Consider the following 12,951-nt stretch of genomic DNA (forward strand, 5'->3'; position numbering starts at 1 on the left):
CATAAGTCTGCGAATTTTTCAACTTTGTTCTTTAAGTTCTAGTCCACTTATTTATTTACATGCAAGAAGTCCAATTTCAAAATTATTCTACAACGCTGGTGCATCTGATTCCAAGCAAGTCCAAGCACCTCCACATCTCTAACACACCCTTCCCCACATCCCCCCAGCAGGGAAGTGCTACAGTTACAATTTTTCTTCCCAGGCAAGAACAATTGAGGTCACCCAGTACCTGGCAGTGTCGCTGGGTCTCAAATCCCACGCAAGCCTAATCACTGGAAATATGCTTAGGAGGAAGGAAGGCACTGCTAAGAGAGCTGTCACAGCACACCCAGACTGAACCGGCAGAACACCAAGGAGCACAGACATGCCACAAACCAAACAAGCAGCAAAGCCTCCCCTATGAGTGAATATTTTACAGGTTCCTGCAACATGAGAGACTCTTTCCCATCAATTATTGCAGTTATTGCTCCAGAGCCTTTGGAGGGACTTGAAGAAAACGGCTTTGAAGGAGAGCACCAGCGGCAAGTAAGCTGATTCCACACTAAATACATCGTTTCCACAGAGAACAAGTGTCATCCCCTACAATCCTGCCGTCAGCACGGTCACGGCCAGCCCAGCTCAGTGCTGCCCTCAGCAGCACCCGCACACCACCAGCGGTTCAGCACCTCTGAACGGAGCGCTGTGCTGAGGTGCAGCCAGAGCCCTCCTCCTCCGCTCCTCGCAGCTGTATTGACCAGGCAGAGATAAAAGCGGCTATGTAAAACACTCCAAACCCACATTATTTCACTTTCAGGGCGCAGAACATCGGGCCACGTCATCTCCTGACAGAGCGCGCCCGCAGCTCCGGGAGCTGCTCGCGCTTCCTCCAGCGAGCCGTGACTCACCCAGCCCCAGCAACTGCCCGGGCTGCCTTTCCAGCACAGATAACTCACACAGGTCAACACGCACTGCTCCGGAACCCCTATCTCATTTTAATTAAGACTAGACACTTGCACCTAGTTTCACGCTGTAATTACAGCCCAGCCTCCCGGGGCAGATGCCAGCGTGCAGCTCCACACGAGGTGTGGCCGGCGGTTCACCCTCCACCCTGGCAGGGTCTCTCAGTCCCGGCTGTGGGGTTTGTGTGGCTGGGGGTTGTACCCCTGCACGCCCAGCCGGGCTGCAGGGCCCAGCTCTGCCCCGGGCAGTGACACAGTTACGTGTCACCCGTGCTGGCTGGGGGAGCGGGGTGGGGACAGGCCTCTTGCCTGTGCTGCAGCTGGCTCCTGCTCTCTGATGGCTCTGCAGGGACATCCCTGTCCTCTGGCTGCACAGGGGAAGCAGGACACTCCAGCCACCTGTAGAGTAAGACCCGGTAGACCAAAGAAAAAGCTGCCATGAAACAACCCCGAAACCAGGCAGAGCAACATGACATTGCCACACCTATTTAACAAAGGATGCTGCACAAGTCTGTGCAGCAGCAACTGAGTTCACTCTCAGCACCAAAGACTTTTGAAAGATAACAGCCTTAAATAACAATCTTATGTCCTTCTTTAAAATCCCCAACCCAGCCTGGATTACACTGTCACCTGGAAACAAACCAATGGTGTAAGTCACAGGGGCTTAACAGCTGTACTCACATCACTTCCCAAGCTACAAGTGGAAAGAGGAAGCTCCTTAGTCACACTGAATGCCATAAGGAATTGGGAGTATTGCTGCATTCTGACTTCTTTTAAACCACAGGAGAAGTCAGACCCTCACAGCAATGAACCCAACAGTAACACCACAAAGCAGACAGATCCTAAAGTGTCAGCTCCCACCCTCAGTGACACTAATGAGAACAGGGCATGCTTCACCCTCGCATCTCAGCTATGTTAGGGAAGCAGACATTTCACCCAAAATCACTTAGAAGCACATCCTGCTCTTCTCTATCATTTTCTTCTCGAGATGGAAACTACTTCTCTATTGCAGCAAAGGAAGTGTGAGCAGGAAGAAGAAACAACACCAGAAACTTACCTACAAGATAAGACTAATGCTGTTTCAGCTGGAGGAGGGGTGGTGAGCAGGCTACGTGGTGTGCCTGCTGACACACTGCTGAGGACTGAAGGTACCAAGGTATCAACTTTTTCTCAACTTGAAATCACATTTTCCATTAAAGCACAGCTTTAGTTACAAAGGCAGTACTAAAGGTCAGTGCCAAGACTGTATGTCCTGAGGAAGATGCACTTTTTGTTACAGGGCCCAGATGACAATCTGGACTTGGCAAATTCAGGGCTTTTACTGAGCATTTGAGATAATTGCTATCAAATAGCTTTGGGCACTTTGGTTTTCTGGAAAAATCTTGAGCCTCTCCTGTGGCAGAGCTCCAGGAGCACTCACTCTGCCAGGGTGGTGGAAAGATGTCAGCTCTGGCTGGAGAGCAGCTACAGACACTGCAAGGTGATGCCAGGACTTTGTGGCCACCTTCACTCACATAAAGCCTGCATGAAAACAAGAACGTTAAAGACTCACACAAGACAAACACAGATTTCTTTTGAACAAAGCTCCATCACACTGGCCTGTGAGGGGGCTGCTCTGAACTGGCCCCCAGCTCAGGAAGTGCCTGCCCTGCACAGGAAGACCATGCACTGCCCTTGCTCCCCCTTCTCCCTCCTCTGAGCACCCGAGACTGTGAGATTTACACCCAGCTGGGGCACAGCTGTACACCCTGTTCCCCCACACCAGGACTCAAACAAGACAATTCAGATGTGGTTACTGCATTTAGAATAAAACCAGGACCTCAAAAACAACCCACAAAACAAAAAGCAGCAGCAGCTTGTCAGTTCAGCCCACTCCAGAAGAAACTGAACACAGACTACTCACCCTGGTTTGGTAATACAGGTATCTATTTTATTAAAAAAGTTACAAACAGGTGGACTGTAGGGTTGTCTTACAAAATGACAAGAATGAATTCTACTGGAAAAAACTTTTTACAAAGCATTATAGGTAATTGTTCCATTTTTGCACTTGTTATTCCAGATTTCACCTATCACTGATAAAGATACAGTACATTAGATACAAGATGTTAGGTTACATTTTTATTTGTAGAGCCCTACTGCAGTGATTTGAACAACTCCTAAACAGATGCCATAGTAAAGACAATACATATTGCATTTATTATTAGCCTCTTACTCTAATAAGCAACTTCACATGCAAACTATTGAGGAAGCCTAAATAAACTTTTGGTCCCTTTTTCCCCCCAAAGTGTGCTGAAGAAACCATCTCTCATTTTCCCAGTCCTGTCACTCTAAGCTAGTTCAAGTTTAAGGTTTTTTTCATTTGTTTGTTTTTTTGTGTTTTTTTTTTCTTTTTTCTTTTTTTTTTTTGCTGAGGTCAATGAAAATGAACACTGCTTTGAAAACTACCCATAGGAATGAACCACTGATCAATATCAACCAACTTTTTCCTTCTTAGACAAAGGAAAACTAGGATCTTCATGAATTACTTCCATATCCTATTACTTCCTTACAACCTACAAAAAAGATCAACAACCATCACTTAAAAAAAAAGTCTAGTTTGAATACAAGGTTTGGTTTAATTCTGATATTAAAGTGCAAACCTAAGTATTAGCCTCAGCCTGTTTATAAAGTTTGTACAAACAGGAAAAAAAAAATTTCAAGTAACCCCACAGAAAAAGAATCAGGTGTTTTAATAACCAGGCAGAAATCCTGGAGTCCTCTTCTTTTCAGGATTCAAATTCAACACTGAATGTAGACACAGAATCTTTGTATCTGCTAATATTGTAAAGTCAGCCTGCATTATTACCAATAAAACACATTGAGATACTGTACCGGTGATCTTTTATTGTTTTAAATGCCATCATCCACAATACAATTTGTGAGTTCTTAACTGCTTAACCTCATATATCCATCACTGCTTTTACTGGAGCTTTTCTCATAGATATTTAGCTATTACAGGGAAAGAATGTACATTTCTAGAAGCATGTTCAAATGACTAAAGCTGGGCTCCTAAAAACCTAGAACTTTGGTGCAGTAGGTGAGCTGCAGTTATTAAATTTCTGCAAAAAAAATTACACATTTTAAACCACTGCTAGAAAAAGCTCTCATGTATGCAACACGTTAATAGAGGTGAACAAAAAGTTTTGTCTGTTCTTTGTACATTTTCATTCTGCTCTTTATACCTGTGTTATTGTTAAAATTTTCAAGTATTCAGAGAAAATGTTGATCAGGTAAACAATAAGGAAGGCAATGGCTGTTTAAAGCACGCTTGCAGTTAGTATCACTGAAACCTGGTGCTTTTCCCCTTGTTACACCAACTTGTCTCTAATATTAAACTTGTTTATTGGGGAAAAAAAAAACCAAACTAAAAAGCAATTTGTGACAGTGCAAGAAAAAATTTAACAAATATTGCTTTAAAATATTATTCAGAAAGACAAATATTAGGAACTATAAAATGTAAAGTGAACTTATTTGCATTAGATTTACATATGCAGAGGTCTACTAGATGTCTCTTACTGTGCCAGGCAAAGCTGAGCTGACAGAGTAGGCATAGAGCCCATTTTGAAGGATACATTATCCCTTTTCAAAGGCATAGAGAAGCATTTTGTAAACAAACAAGTTTAGAAACTCAGTAGAAGGAAAAGTGTGCTGCTGTTTTTCAATGCTACAATTGTCACGTTCAATTAAGAAACCCGAGATTGCGAGAAACATCAGCTGGAGACTTTCTATGCCATTCCAAGTAATCCCTACTGTCAAATCAGACTAGTTACAAACACATTGTCACAGCTGCCTTTGCCAAGAAAAGGGATACTACATCCATACTACAGAGTGCCTTCAGTATCTTTCCATGACACTGTCACACGTAAACAAAAAGTCTCAAAGAATGACCAACTACATTGTAGGAGAAAACCTTGCAAATAGAAATAAGCACTGATGCGAGGTAATATACAGAAGTAACCATTTGTTTAAGGCTCAACTTATTCTCCATTAAAACTCTCTTCTTTTAAAAGGCATTGAGTAGGTAATACTGAGTTTAAGTATTTAATAAATACAAATTCAGAATTGATTAAAGAAATCAATTAAAATATTAAAAATGAACTCTTGCATATTAGCCATTATATGAACTTAGAAAGCTATAAAAGGACTGATAGATAAAGAACAGATTTTAAAACTTATGGTAAACATGCTAAGCATTCTGATTAAGGTGTGTGGATCCTGGAGGCCACCAACCTTATGCACTTAGATGTATGGCAATGTGCTGTAATAGAGACAGGTTTACCAAGGCTCAGCTCTGCAACCTGGGCTGAAAGTTCTCCAAAGCAGCATCTGTGCAAGTTTCCTCTGAGTTTTATCTGCAATTTAAACAAACAAACAAACAAACAAAAAAAAAACTAATGAAAAAAAAAACTAATGAACATATTCAATATACATCCAAAGTGAACATGGCTCCTCCCCTGCCTGGAACAGCCAGTTTTCCATCCTGAGCTCCACTGTTTTCCACAGCAGCATTCCCAAATGCTCCACTAACTCTGGTCATACAAGAGGCAAGCAGGTAACAACCTACTGCTATTAATTTTTCAACAGCTGCTGCTGTGGGATCTGAAATTGCATCTAAAGATCTGAAAAAGCCAGGAAATTTAAGTTCTCTTGTACAGATGCACCAATGCAGGACCTAGTGTATGTGTAATAATAGCCAGTAACATACAGCAATGGCCTTCAGCACAAGTTCTGGGAACAGGCAGATGAGCCAACTAACTCAGTTTTGATACCTGTGTTCTCAGCAATCAGACCCTCTAAATGACTCTAAAAAAGCCCTTTAGCATTCAGACAGCCTCAGCAGGGCCAGAGCTGTACACCACCATCCTCAGTCAAGCACACCAACACGTTACCAGTGTGACCAAACCATCTTTGCGTTTCAGATAGCTCCCAGGATTTATCTTCAGAGATATCCTGAAAGTCTTAGGTGAAGCTCAAAGTCTGTAGAAACCTGTCATATGTATGTGCATGTACTTCACTCTAGTTTGATCCATGACTTTTCAGGGATTTTGAGAAGCCTTCTCAGTTCCTGAAGTAATTTCTCCAAATGAGTCAGGAGCTTATGTTTCCTACTGCACCATTTCTTTTCAGCTGTTGAATTGCTCTCAGCTAAGTCTGTTACCACAGAGTGCTCTGACATGGCCAGGGTTCCCCTTCTTGCCTAACAACTGGTCAACACTCAGGAGCAGCACCCCTGCCCTGACAGGAGCCAACACCTAGGTTTTTCTTGCTTGTTTGTGTGCTTTCCAACTACCAGCAATTCTTTCCCAATCTGGTGAGATCACTCCCACTCCACACACTGTTGCTGGTCCACAAGTTTTAGACAGAGTCCCTGTCTGTCAAAAGCAGTGAACCAACATTTAGCTTCTAATGGTGATGGATTAGACTTGCTTAATAGATGTTTTATCTTTGCTTAGAGCACAGAAGAGGTAAACCATTTACAGTGTAGCTCCTCATCCTACCAGAGTTAGATCCACCCCAAAAACTTTATCTAAACCCAGCATCCAATAATGTGACCAGCAAAGAATTGCTGGGAACACTAAGAACAGAAAAATGAAGGAGTGGTATGTTCCTTCACGTGCCCTTCAGCATCCTTGCATTTGCAGGTTAGGGACCTCCCAATTCAGATTTGTCATCTTCCATTTGTGTTTAGTTACTAAAATTAACACTACAGGATACCTTATCTGGCTTCATTTGCCTGTGATCTTTTACACCACTCTCTGGTCTCTTCTGTGAGCAGGGAGGAGAGAAGGGAAAGTTAGAAAATATAGTAAAATAAATGTGTCTATGTTGCACAGCCACACAGACCAGAAGAGAGTACGCTTGCAGTTTTTATTCCTAGAGAGGAATACTCTTCCTTCAACCTTGCTAATACCAGTTACTCATGAACACAGGGGACAGAAACCACTAATCAAAATCAGTCTTTCATCCCAACCTTTAAGGTGTTACCAATCCTATTAGTATCAGAAAGAATTTAGTGCACAAGCACTGTACCAGATACCATACTTTAAAGAAGATTCAAAATACAAAAGAGTGTCATACTGAAAATTCAAGAGAAATACTGGAGCAAGGAACACAGAGCAGGTCCTGGAAATCTCCTAACTCTGAATGCAAGAGCAAAACTACACAAGAGCACTGCAGAAACACAGAAGAGGAGGTGGGGAACACGATGTGAGAACACCACACATTTTTTTAAAGGAACTAAGGGTTATCCTTACTATGCAGTTATGTTCCATCCTCCATCTCAGCCAAGGCAGCTGACTGGAACAACAGTTTAGCAAATGCTTCTCAAAAACGTCATGAAAGAACCTACACATCATAGCTGACAGACAGGGTGAGGTATCAGCACCAAAAAGAGGTTAAGTGGTACCTGAGAGTTAAAACTGACACTGGAACAGCCTCAGGCAAAGCTAGGCCCAGAAAAAAAATCCACCCCCACCCCTCCTGGGTTTCTGCACCAGAACTGCAGGAACACAAACTGTTGTATGTACTGCTCTGTGAACTGACACACCCAAGACTCCTCCTGGACACAGCCAGGTTACAGAACTCAGAGATTATGATGATCCCAGGACACAGCTGTAGCTCAAGCCCACAGATTTTCAGACAGCTGGTTCTACTTCCTGAGTTTCAGTTTACCTAGGAGGGGTCACTCCTAAAGCAGAGGTCTGACAAGCAGCAATTGTTTCCTGGATCACAGATAAGCAGGATTACAAAGCTGATTAGAGCTATCACAAGACACTATCAGCACCTCTCCTACCAGAGCACATCAGACAAATTATCAAGCAGCAAAGGCTTATGATAAAGTTAATGAGATCCTACATCTACTCCATCAAAGAACAAGGATAGAGTGGGAACCAGGAAGAGCAAAGTACCCCAAAAGTGTTAGCCTGAAATGAAATATACAGAGCATGAAGACTGTGAAAAGCCAGAATGAGTAATAAAAGTTCCAGACATTGTGAAAACTGGACTGAATAGGAAATGGATCAGGAAGGAAAGACTTGTTTGGCACAGGTGATGAGACTGTACTAGGCAGAGACAGCATTCCCCAGAAGCAAGGAAGCAGTTTGCTGCTGAAGGCTTAGGGTGATTGTCTAAGCCAGGCAGAAGGAAGAAGAGGAAATCTCTATCACAAAAAAAAGCTTAGATCCTCTGTCTCAAGAGCTCACAAAGACAAAAGAATACAGATGTTTCTTCTGAAGCAAGAACATGTTTAGGAAGCCACCAAACCTAGGTAAGAGTTATGTTTCAAAGGAATAACATATGGCCCTGCCCCTTCTTCAATTTCACCTTTAAGATCAAATGTGCTACTTAGTGCTAAATCCAGAAGCAGACAGGTTACAAAGCCTCTCTTAGAAGCAATCAGTTCCAGAACTATTACTTTTAAGGATGAAAGGCCTGATTTTGTCAGAGTTTAAGACAGTAACCTGCACAAGACAAACCATTAGTAACCCAGGGCATTGCCATATCCTTTGGCATGATACTTCTAGTCCACATAATCTTGCTTGTGAAGCTGCCTTAGAAATAGCTGCAACATTGCATTACTATACACAATTCAGTATATTATCCCTGCAGCACTCCATTTTTTTAAAAAAAGCAGTAATTTCTTAGATTCATTTCTTAGAACTCCATAGAATCTGCAGGTGTGATTAATGTAATGAGAGACTTTATTTGTATTTTCCTCTGCTCCAAAACAACAAGCTCGCTCACCTTTCAACAAGCAAGTCTCAAACTTACACACACCTCTTACACATTGACAGCAGCCCTTCCTAATTTCACAGAACTGGAGATAAAAACATCATGTATTATCTGTAGCATGACAGTGCTAGGGCCATGAGCACCTAAAACTTGATATTTACAAAGCACTTGATAACGATCTCAAAGAGAAGCTTTGAGACTTCACTCTGACCTTGCACTCAGGATTAAAGAGGATACATAGTCCAAAGCTTCCAGTAATAACCTATTTTCCCCTCTTGTCACTCGGACACAAAAAGCTCCGTTGAGTTAAGCAAGTTACTAACATGGCAGTGGGAGTCTGAGCCTCAAGCAGTGCAGCTGTCAGGAGGGGCAGTTCCTTCCCCTGAGTTTCCACATCCTCCCTCATTCCTGCACTTGCTCTCGGAGATCACGAGTTGTTTGCAAAGGTCCAACAGACAACTGGAGGTCTGAGGGACCAGCTGGCTGCACACAGAGCACACCAACGGTGCTTTGCAGTCACATGGATTTGAGCCAGAGGTGAAACAAGACCTGCAACAGCTACAGGGGAAACAGGAGTGGGGGTGGTTGAAACCACCTCATGGGAATGCACATCAGGGAGGGACAGAGAGTCAGGTGGAAAAAGGTGATGAAAAAGACCACACATGTGAAAGGCCAAAGGCAGCTGTCCTGGAGGGAAAAAAATAAAAATCAAAGCAACACCTGACACAGGGGAAGCTTTACAGAGGGCCCTCTGAAGGCTGGACTCTCATCTCACCTCTTGTGAGCGAGTCACTGTGAAAGGAGAGCTGTGCATTGGGAAGCCATTTTACAGTGTGTTCTCTGCTCTGGAGATTTGAGATGAAGAGCACTTTGTGCATGCCCTTGACTATTGCATGTGGGCTTTGAGCCACTTCTCACCACTCAGGGTGGTTCTCTTGCAAGAGAAACTTATTCCACTGATAAGGCAGAAGGGTACTGTCAGTTTCTGTACCTACAGGACTTTATTTCTTTTAAAGAAGCTCAAAGTCTTCTCAGTAAAACTACTGGGAAACTTGGTCACAATAATCCCATTGAACTCCAAGGTAACTCCCATTCCTGGAAAATAATTCAGATACCAGCTACAAGAATAAACCCACTGCAACATCACAAAGCACTTATGCAGAATAACACAGCATCAAATACAGCACTGACAGTCAAAATAGGTGCAGATGAGATCATTCACTTTGTGTCATTGTAAAATTACTGCAAGCAAATGCAGCATTCCCTGACTAACCCTATTGAGGTAACACGAGAAGTCCATTTGACTCAATCATGTGCACGCGCTCCCATCTTTTGGAGGAAGGCTGTCTCATTTCAGACTCCCTGTCCCTTTATCTCTTACTGAAACACCATGTTTAGGCACCTCAGTTAGTTATGACTGTTCCACCAACCTGCTCTGTATGGCCATGGTTGAGGTTTTTCTTAATATCTCTCACTGGACGATGCAAGTTGTACAACACTGATCTTGTTTTTCAGGCAGGGAGGCATAGTTCATTTGCCTGACGATCTCAGCAAACAGTTCATCCACCATTGTTTTGCTCTTGGCTGACGTCTCCATGAAGGGACAGCCCCACTCCTGAGCCAGGGCTCTGCCTTCTGCAGATAAGACTTCCCTCTCCGACTCCAGATCCACTTTATTCCCCACCAGGATCAGAGGAACTTTCTCGTATCTCTTCACCCGGACAATCTGGTCCCTCATCGGCTTGATGTCCTGGTCAAACAATCCAGCTGGTTAGTACATGCAAGGAATACATGGAATTGCTACAGAACCACATTTTAGTAACCCTCACGTGCAACTGAACATTAAAAATACACCAGAAGACTTTTCAAACTCATAGTCACGCAGATCTAGAATTCAGAGAAAATTTACTACCCATCACTAAGTTACTTCTTTTATATAAAAGCACACACACTTTAAAGAATTTATGTGCATAAACGAACAGAAAGTGACTGCTGTGCTCTCAGACAGTCGGTTCAGCCAGAGGAGGACGCGGTATTGCAGCTCTGAAGGCTGGTTTCAGCTTTCTGAAGAAGTTGTCTCAAGTCTAAGGACCTGTAACCCTAGCAGGGGCATGCCATTACACAACCATTTAGGAAGTTTGTGCTTAGTTTACAGCTTGAGAAAGCCATCAATTTAAATAAAGCCTTCTCAGTCCTGGAATGCTTAGAATAATTCATTGTGAACACATTTAATCACATGTAAGTAACCAAATTAGATGCTGTAAAGAGATTTTATTACCTAGAGATGCATTTATTCAAGTCTGAGCCGACACGGGGCGTTTGCACTTGAAAGTCTGAGTCAGCCTCCTCTGCCCCCTGAGTGTTTTAAGTTGCTATCAGTACTACAAATTCTTGCATAGTTCTGAGACAAAGCAACCCCAGCGTTTGAAGTTACCACTGTGTAAAGAACTGCAGAGAGGTTTACACCTACAGCCTTCAGAGCAAACACTACAGACAGACGGGAATAATTAAATATTAACAAGGAAGATTACTGTACATGCATTTCTCAAATAATGAGGGCTCACTGGAACCCAAAAATCAGTGAAAATGAGAGCAGAAGCATCCCAATGTCACTGCTGTTGTTTTCCAGAGATAAGCATGTCTTCAGCTTGCACAGGGCTGTTTCGAGGCCTCTGCTAAGATAAGGTTTAGCCTTCAGCAGAAGCAAACAGTGGGGGTGTGCAAGGTCTTGCCAAGCAGCTGGAACACACCCAGCTCAGCAGCCCAAGCCAAGGCAGGAGTTGCAAATAAATCCCTGCGCTGCACGGAGCGCTGCTAAACTCGCTTATTGCCCAAAAACAAAGCCCCGTTTCTACAGGCAGCTTAGACCCAATACTAGCGGAGACAGTTCCTTTCTTTGGAGAGTTTTAATAGTAGAAATCAAATCCAGATCCACAAATTATCGTGTATAGCTAGTTCTCCTCTCCAGTACTCCACCTACGCTGTGAGAGCATCGAGCTCGTGCTGGACAGGAATTATATTTTGGGGGCAGGGAGCGGAAAATAGCAGCTCACTTAACAAGTCACAACTGCAGAACAATGAGACTCTCTTCAAGAGCAACTGCAGAAACATGCCTTTTAGAAAGGAGAGGGGGTTGGAAGGGGAAGTCTCGGTTTTAATATCGAGTGATTTCTTCACAAAAGGGGATTGCCAAGAGATTTCTGTTGGGGAAGTGGGAGCTAGGCATTGTTCTCCAGCACTGCGTGGGATTTAACAAAGGTGGCACCCTGATAAGTACCTGCAAAGCAAGCAGTTTTCCATCAGGAAGCAGGGCTGGTAAACGCGCTTTCAAGCTGGCCATTTACACTTTTGGCCCTTCGGAGATAAAGCGCTTCTACGCACACGTGGCTACCCCTAAAACTTCCTCCTCGGCCCAGCGCCTTCCCCGGGGCAGGGCCGGCTCCATCCGAGGACGGGACACCGGGCGAGGTTACCTGGAAGGACTGCTGGTTGACCAGGCTGTAGACGAGGATGAATCCCTGCCCGTTCTTGATGTAGAGGTCGCGCATGGAGGCGAACTGCTCGGTGCCCGCCGTGTCCAGGATCTCCAGCACCGAGGGGGACGAGTCCACCTCGATCTCCTTGCGGTAGAAGTCCTCAATGGTGGGGTCGTACTTCTCGATGAAGGTCCCGGTGACGAACTGCACCGTCAGGGCGGACTTCCCCACCCCCCCGCTGCCCAGCACCACCACCTTGTACTCCCGCATCGGGCCCCGCTCGCCGCTCCCCGCCGGGCCCGGGCCTAGGGCAGGCGGCACCGCGGCCCTCGCATAGCCCCGGCCCGCCTCAGGTGAAGGGCGAGGCCCCACTGCTCCCGCGCCGTCCCGGGGGGAGCGAGACCCCCGTCAGTGCCCGGCGCGGCCCCGGCCCCGCTGCGCTCCTTCACCGCCGCGCTCCCGCCATCGCCGCCTCGGCCGCGGGACCCGCCCGCCAGGGCCACCCCCACCCGGAAGGGTTTTGCTGAGGCACCGGAGGCGGCCCCGCCCCGTCGCTTGCCGCTCACTTCCGGCGTGCTGCGTCACGGCCCGCCCGAACTGTGCCCGGGGGGGCAGGTTTGAGTGTGGCACCGAGGCAGCCGCGCTGTGCCGGGGGGCAGGTTTGAGTGTGGCACCGAGGCAGCCGCGCTGTGCCGGGGGGCAGGTTTGAGTGTGGCACCGAGGCAGCCGCGCTGTGCCGGGGGGCAGGTTTGAGTGTGGCACCGAGG

The 12,951-nt window shown here is 45.2% G+C and overlaps 1 protein-coding gene across 1 annotated transcript; it reads right to left on the minus strand.

The window, feature by feature from the left end:
* Nucleotides 1–2,846: 2,846 nt before the first annotated feature.
* On the minus strand, nt 2,847–12,662 carry RAP2C (RAP2C, member of RAS oncogene family). Its single transcript, XM_053989842.1, has 3 exons — nt 12,182–12,662; nt 10,139–10,458; nt 2,847–5,329 (listed from the first exon to the last, which is right to left on the minus strand). Exons 1-2 carry the CDS (start codon nt 12,452–12,454, stop codon nt 10,180–10,182), a joined length of 552 nt encoding a protein of 183 aa, XP_053845817.1. The 5' UTR covers nt 12,455–12,662; the 3' UTR covers nt 2,847–5,329; nt 10,139–10,179.
* Nucleotides 12,663–12,951: the final 289 nt, after the last annotated feature.

This window comes from Vidua macroura, chromosome 14 (assembly GCF_024509145.1).
Source record: "Vidua macroura isolate BioBank_ID:100142 chromosome 14, ASM2450914v1, whole genome shotgun sequence".
Taxonomy (NCBI): Eukaryota; Metazoa; Chordata; class Aves; order Passeriformes; family Viduidae; genus Vidua; species Vidua macroura.

Coding starts and splice junctions, on each gene's coding strand:
- RAP2C (XM_053989842.1), bottom strand. CDS start 12,454: ATGCGGGAGTACAAGGTGGTGGTGCTGGGCAGCGGGGGGGTGGGGAAG. Junction 10,459..12,181: donor TCAACCAGCAGTCCTTCCAG/GTAACCTCGCCC, acceptor TTGTTTGACCAG/GACATCAAGCCGATGAGGGA.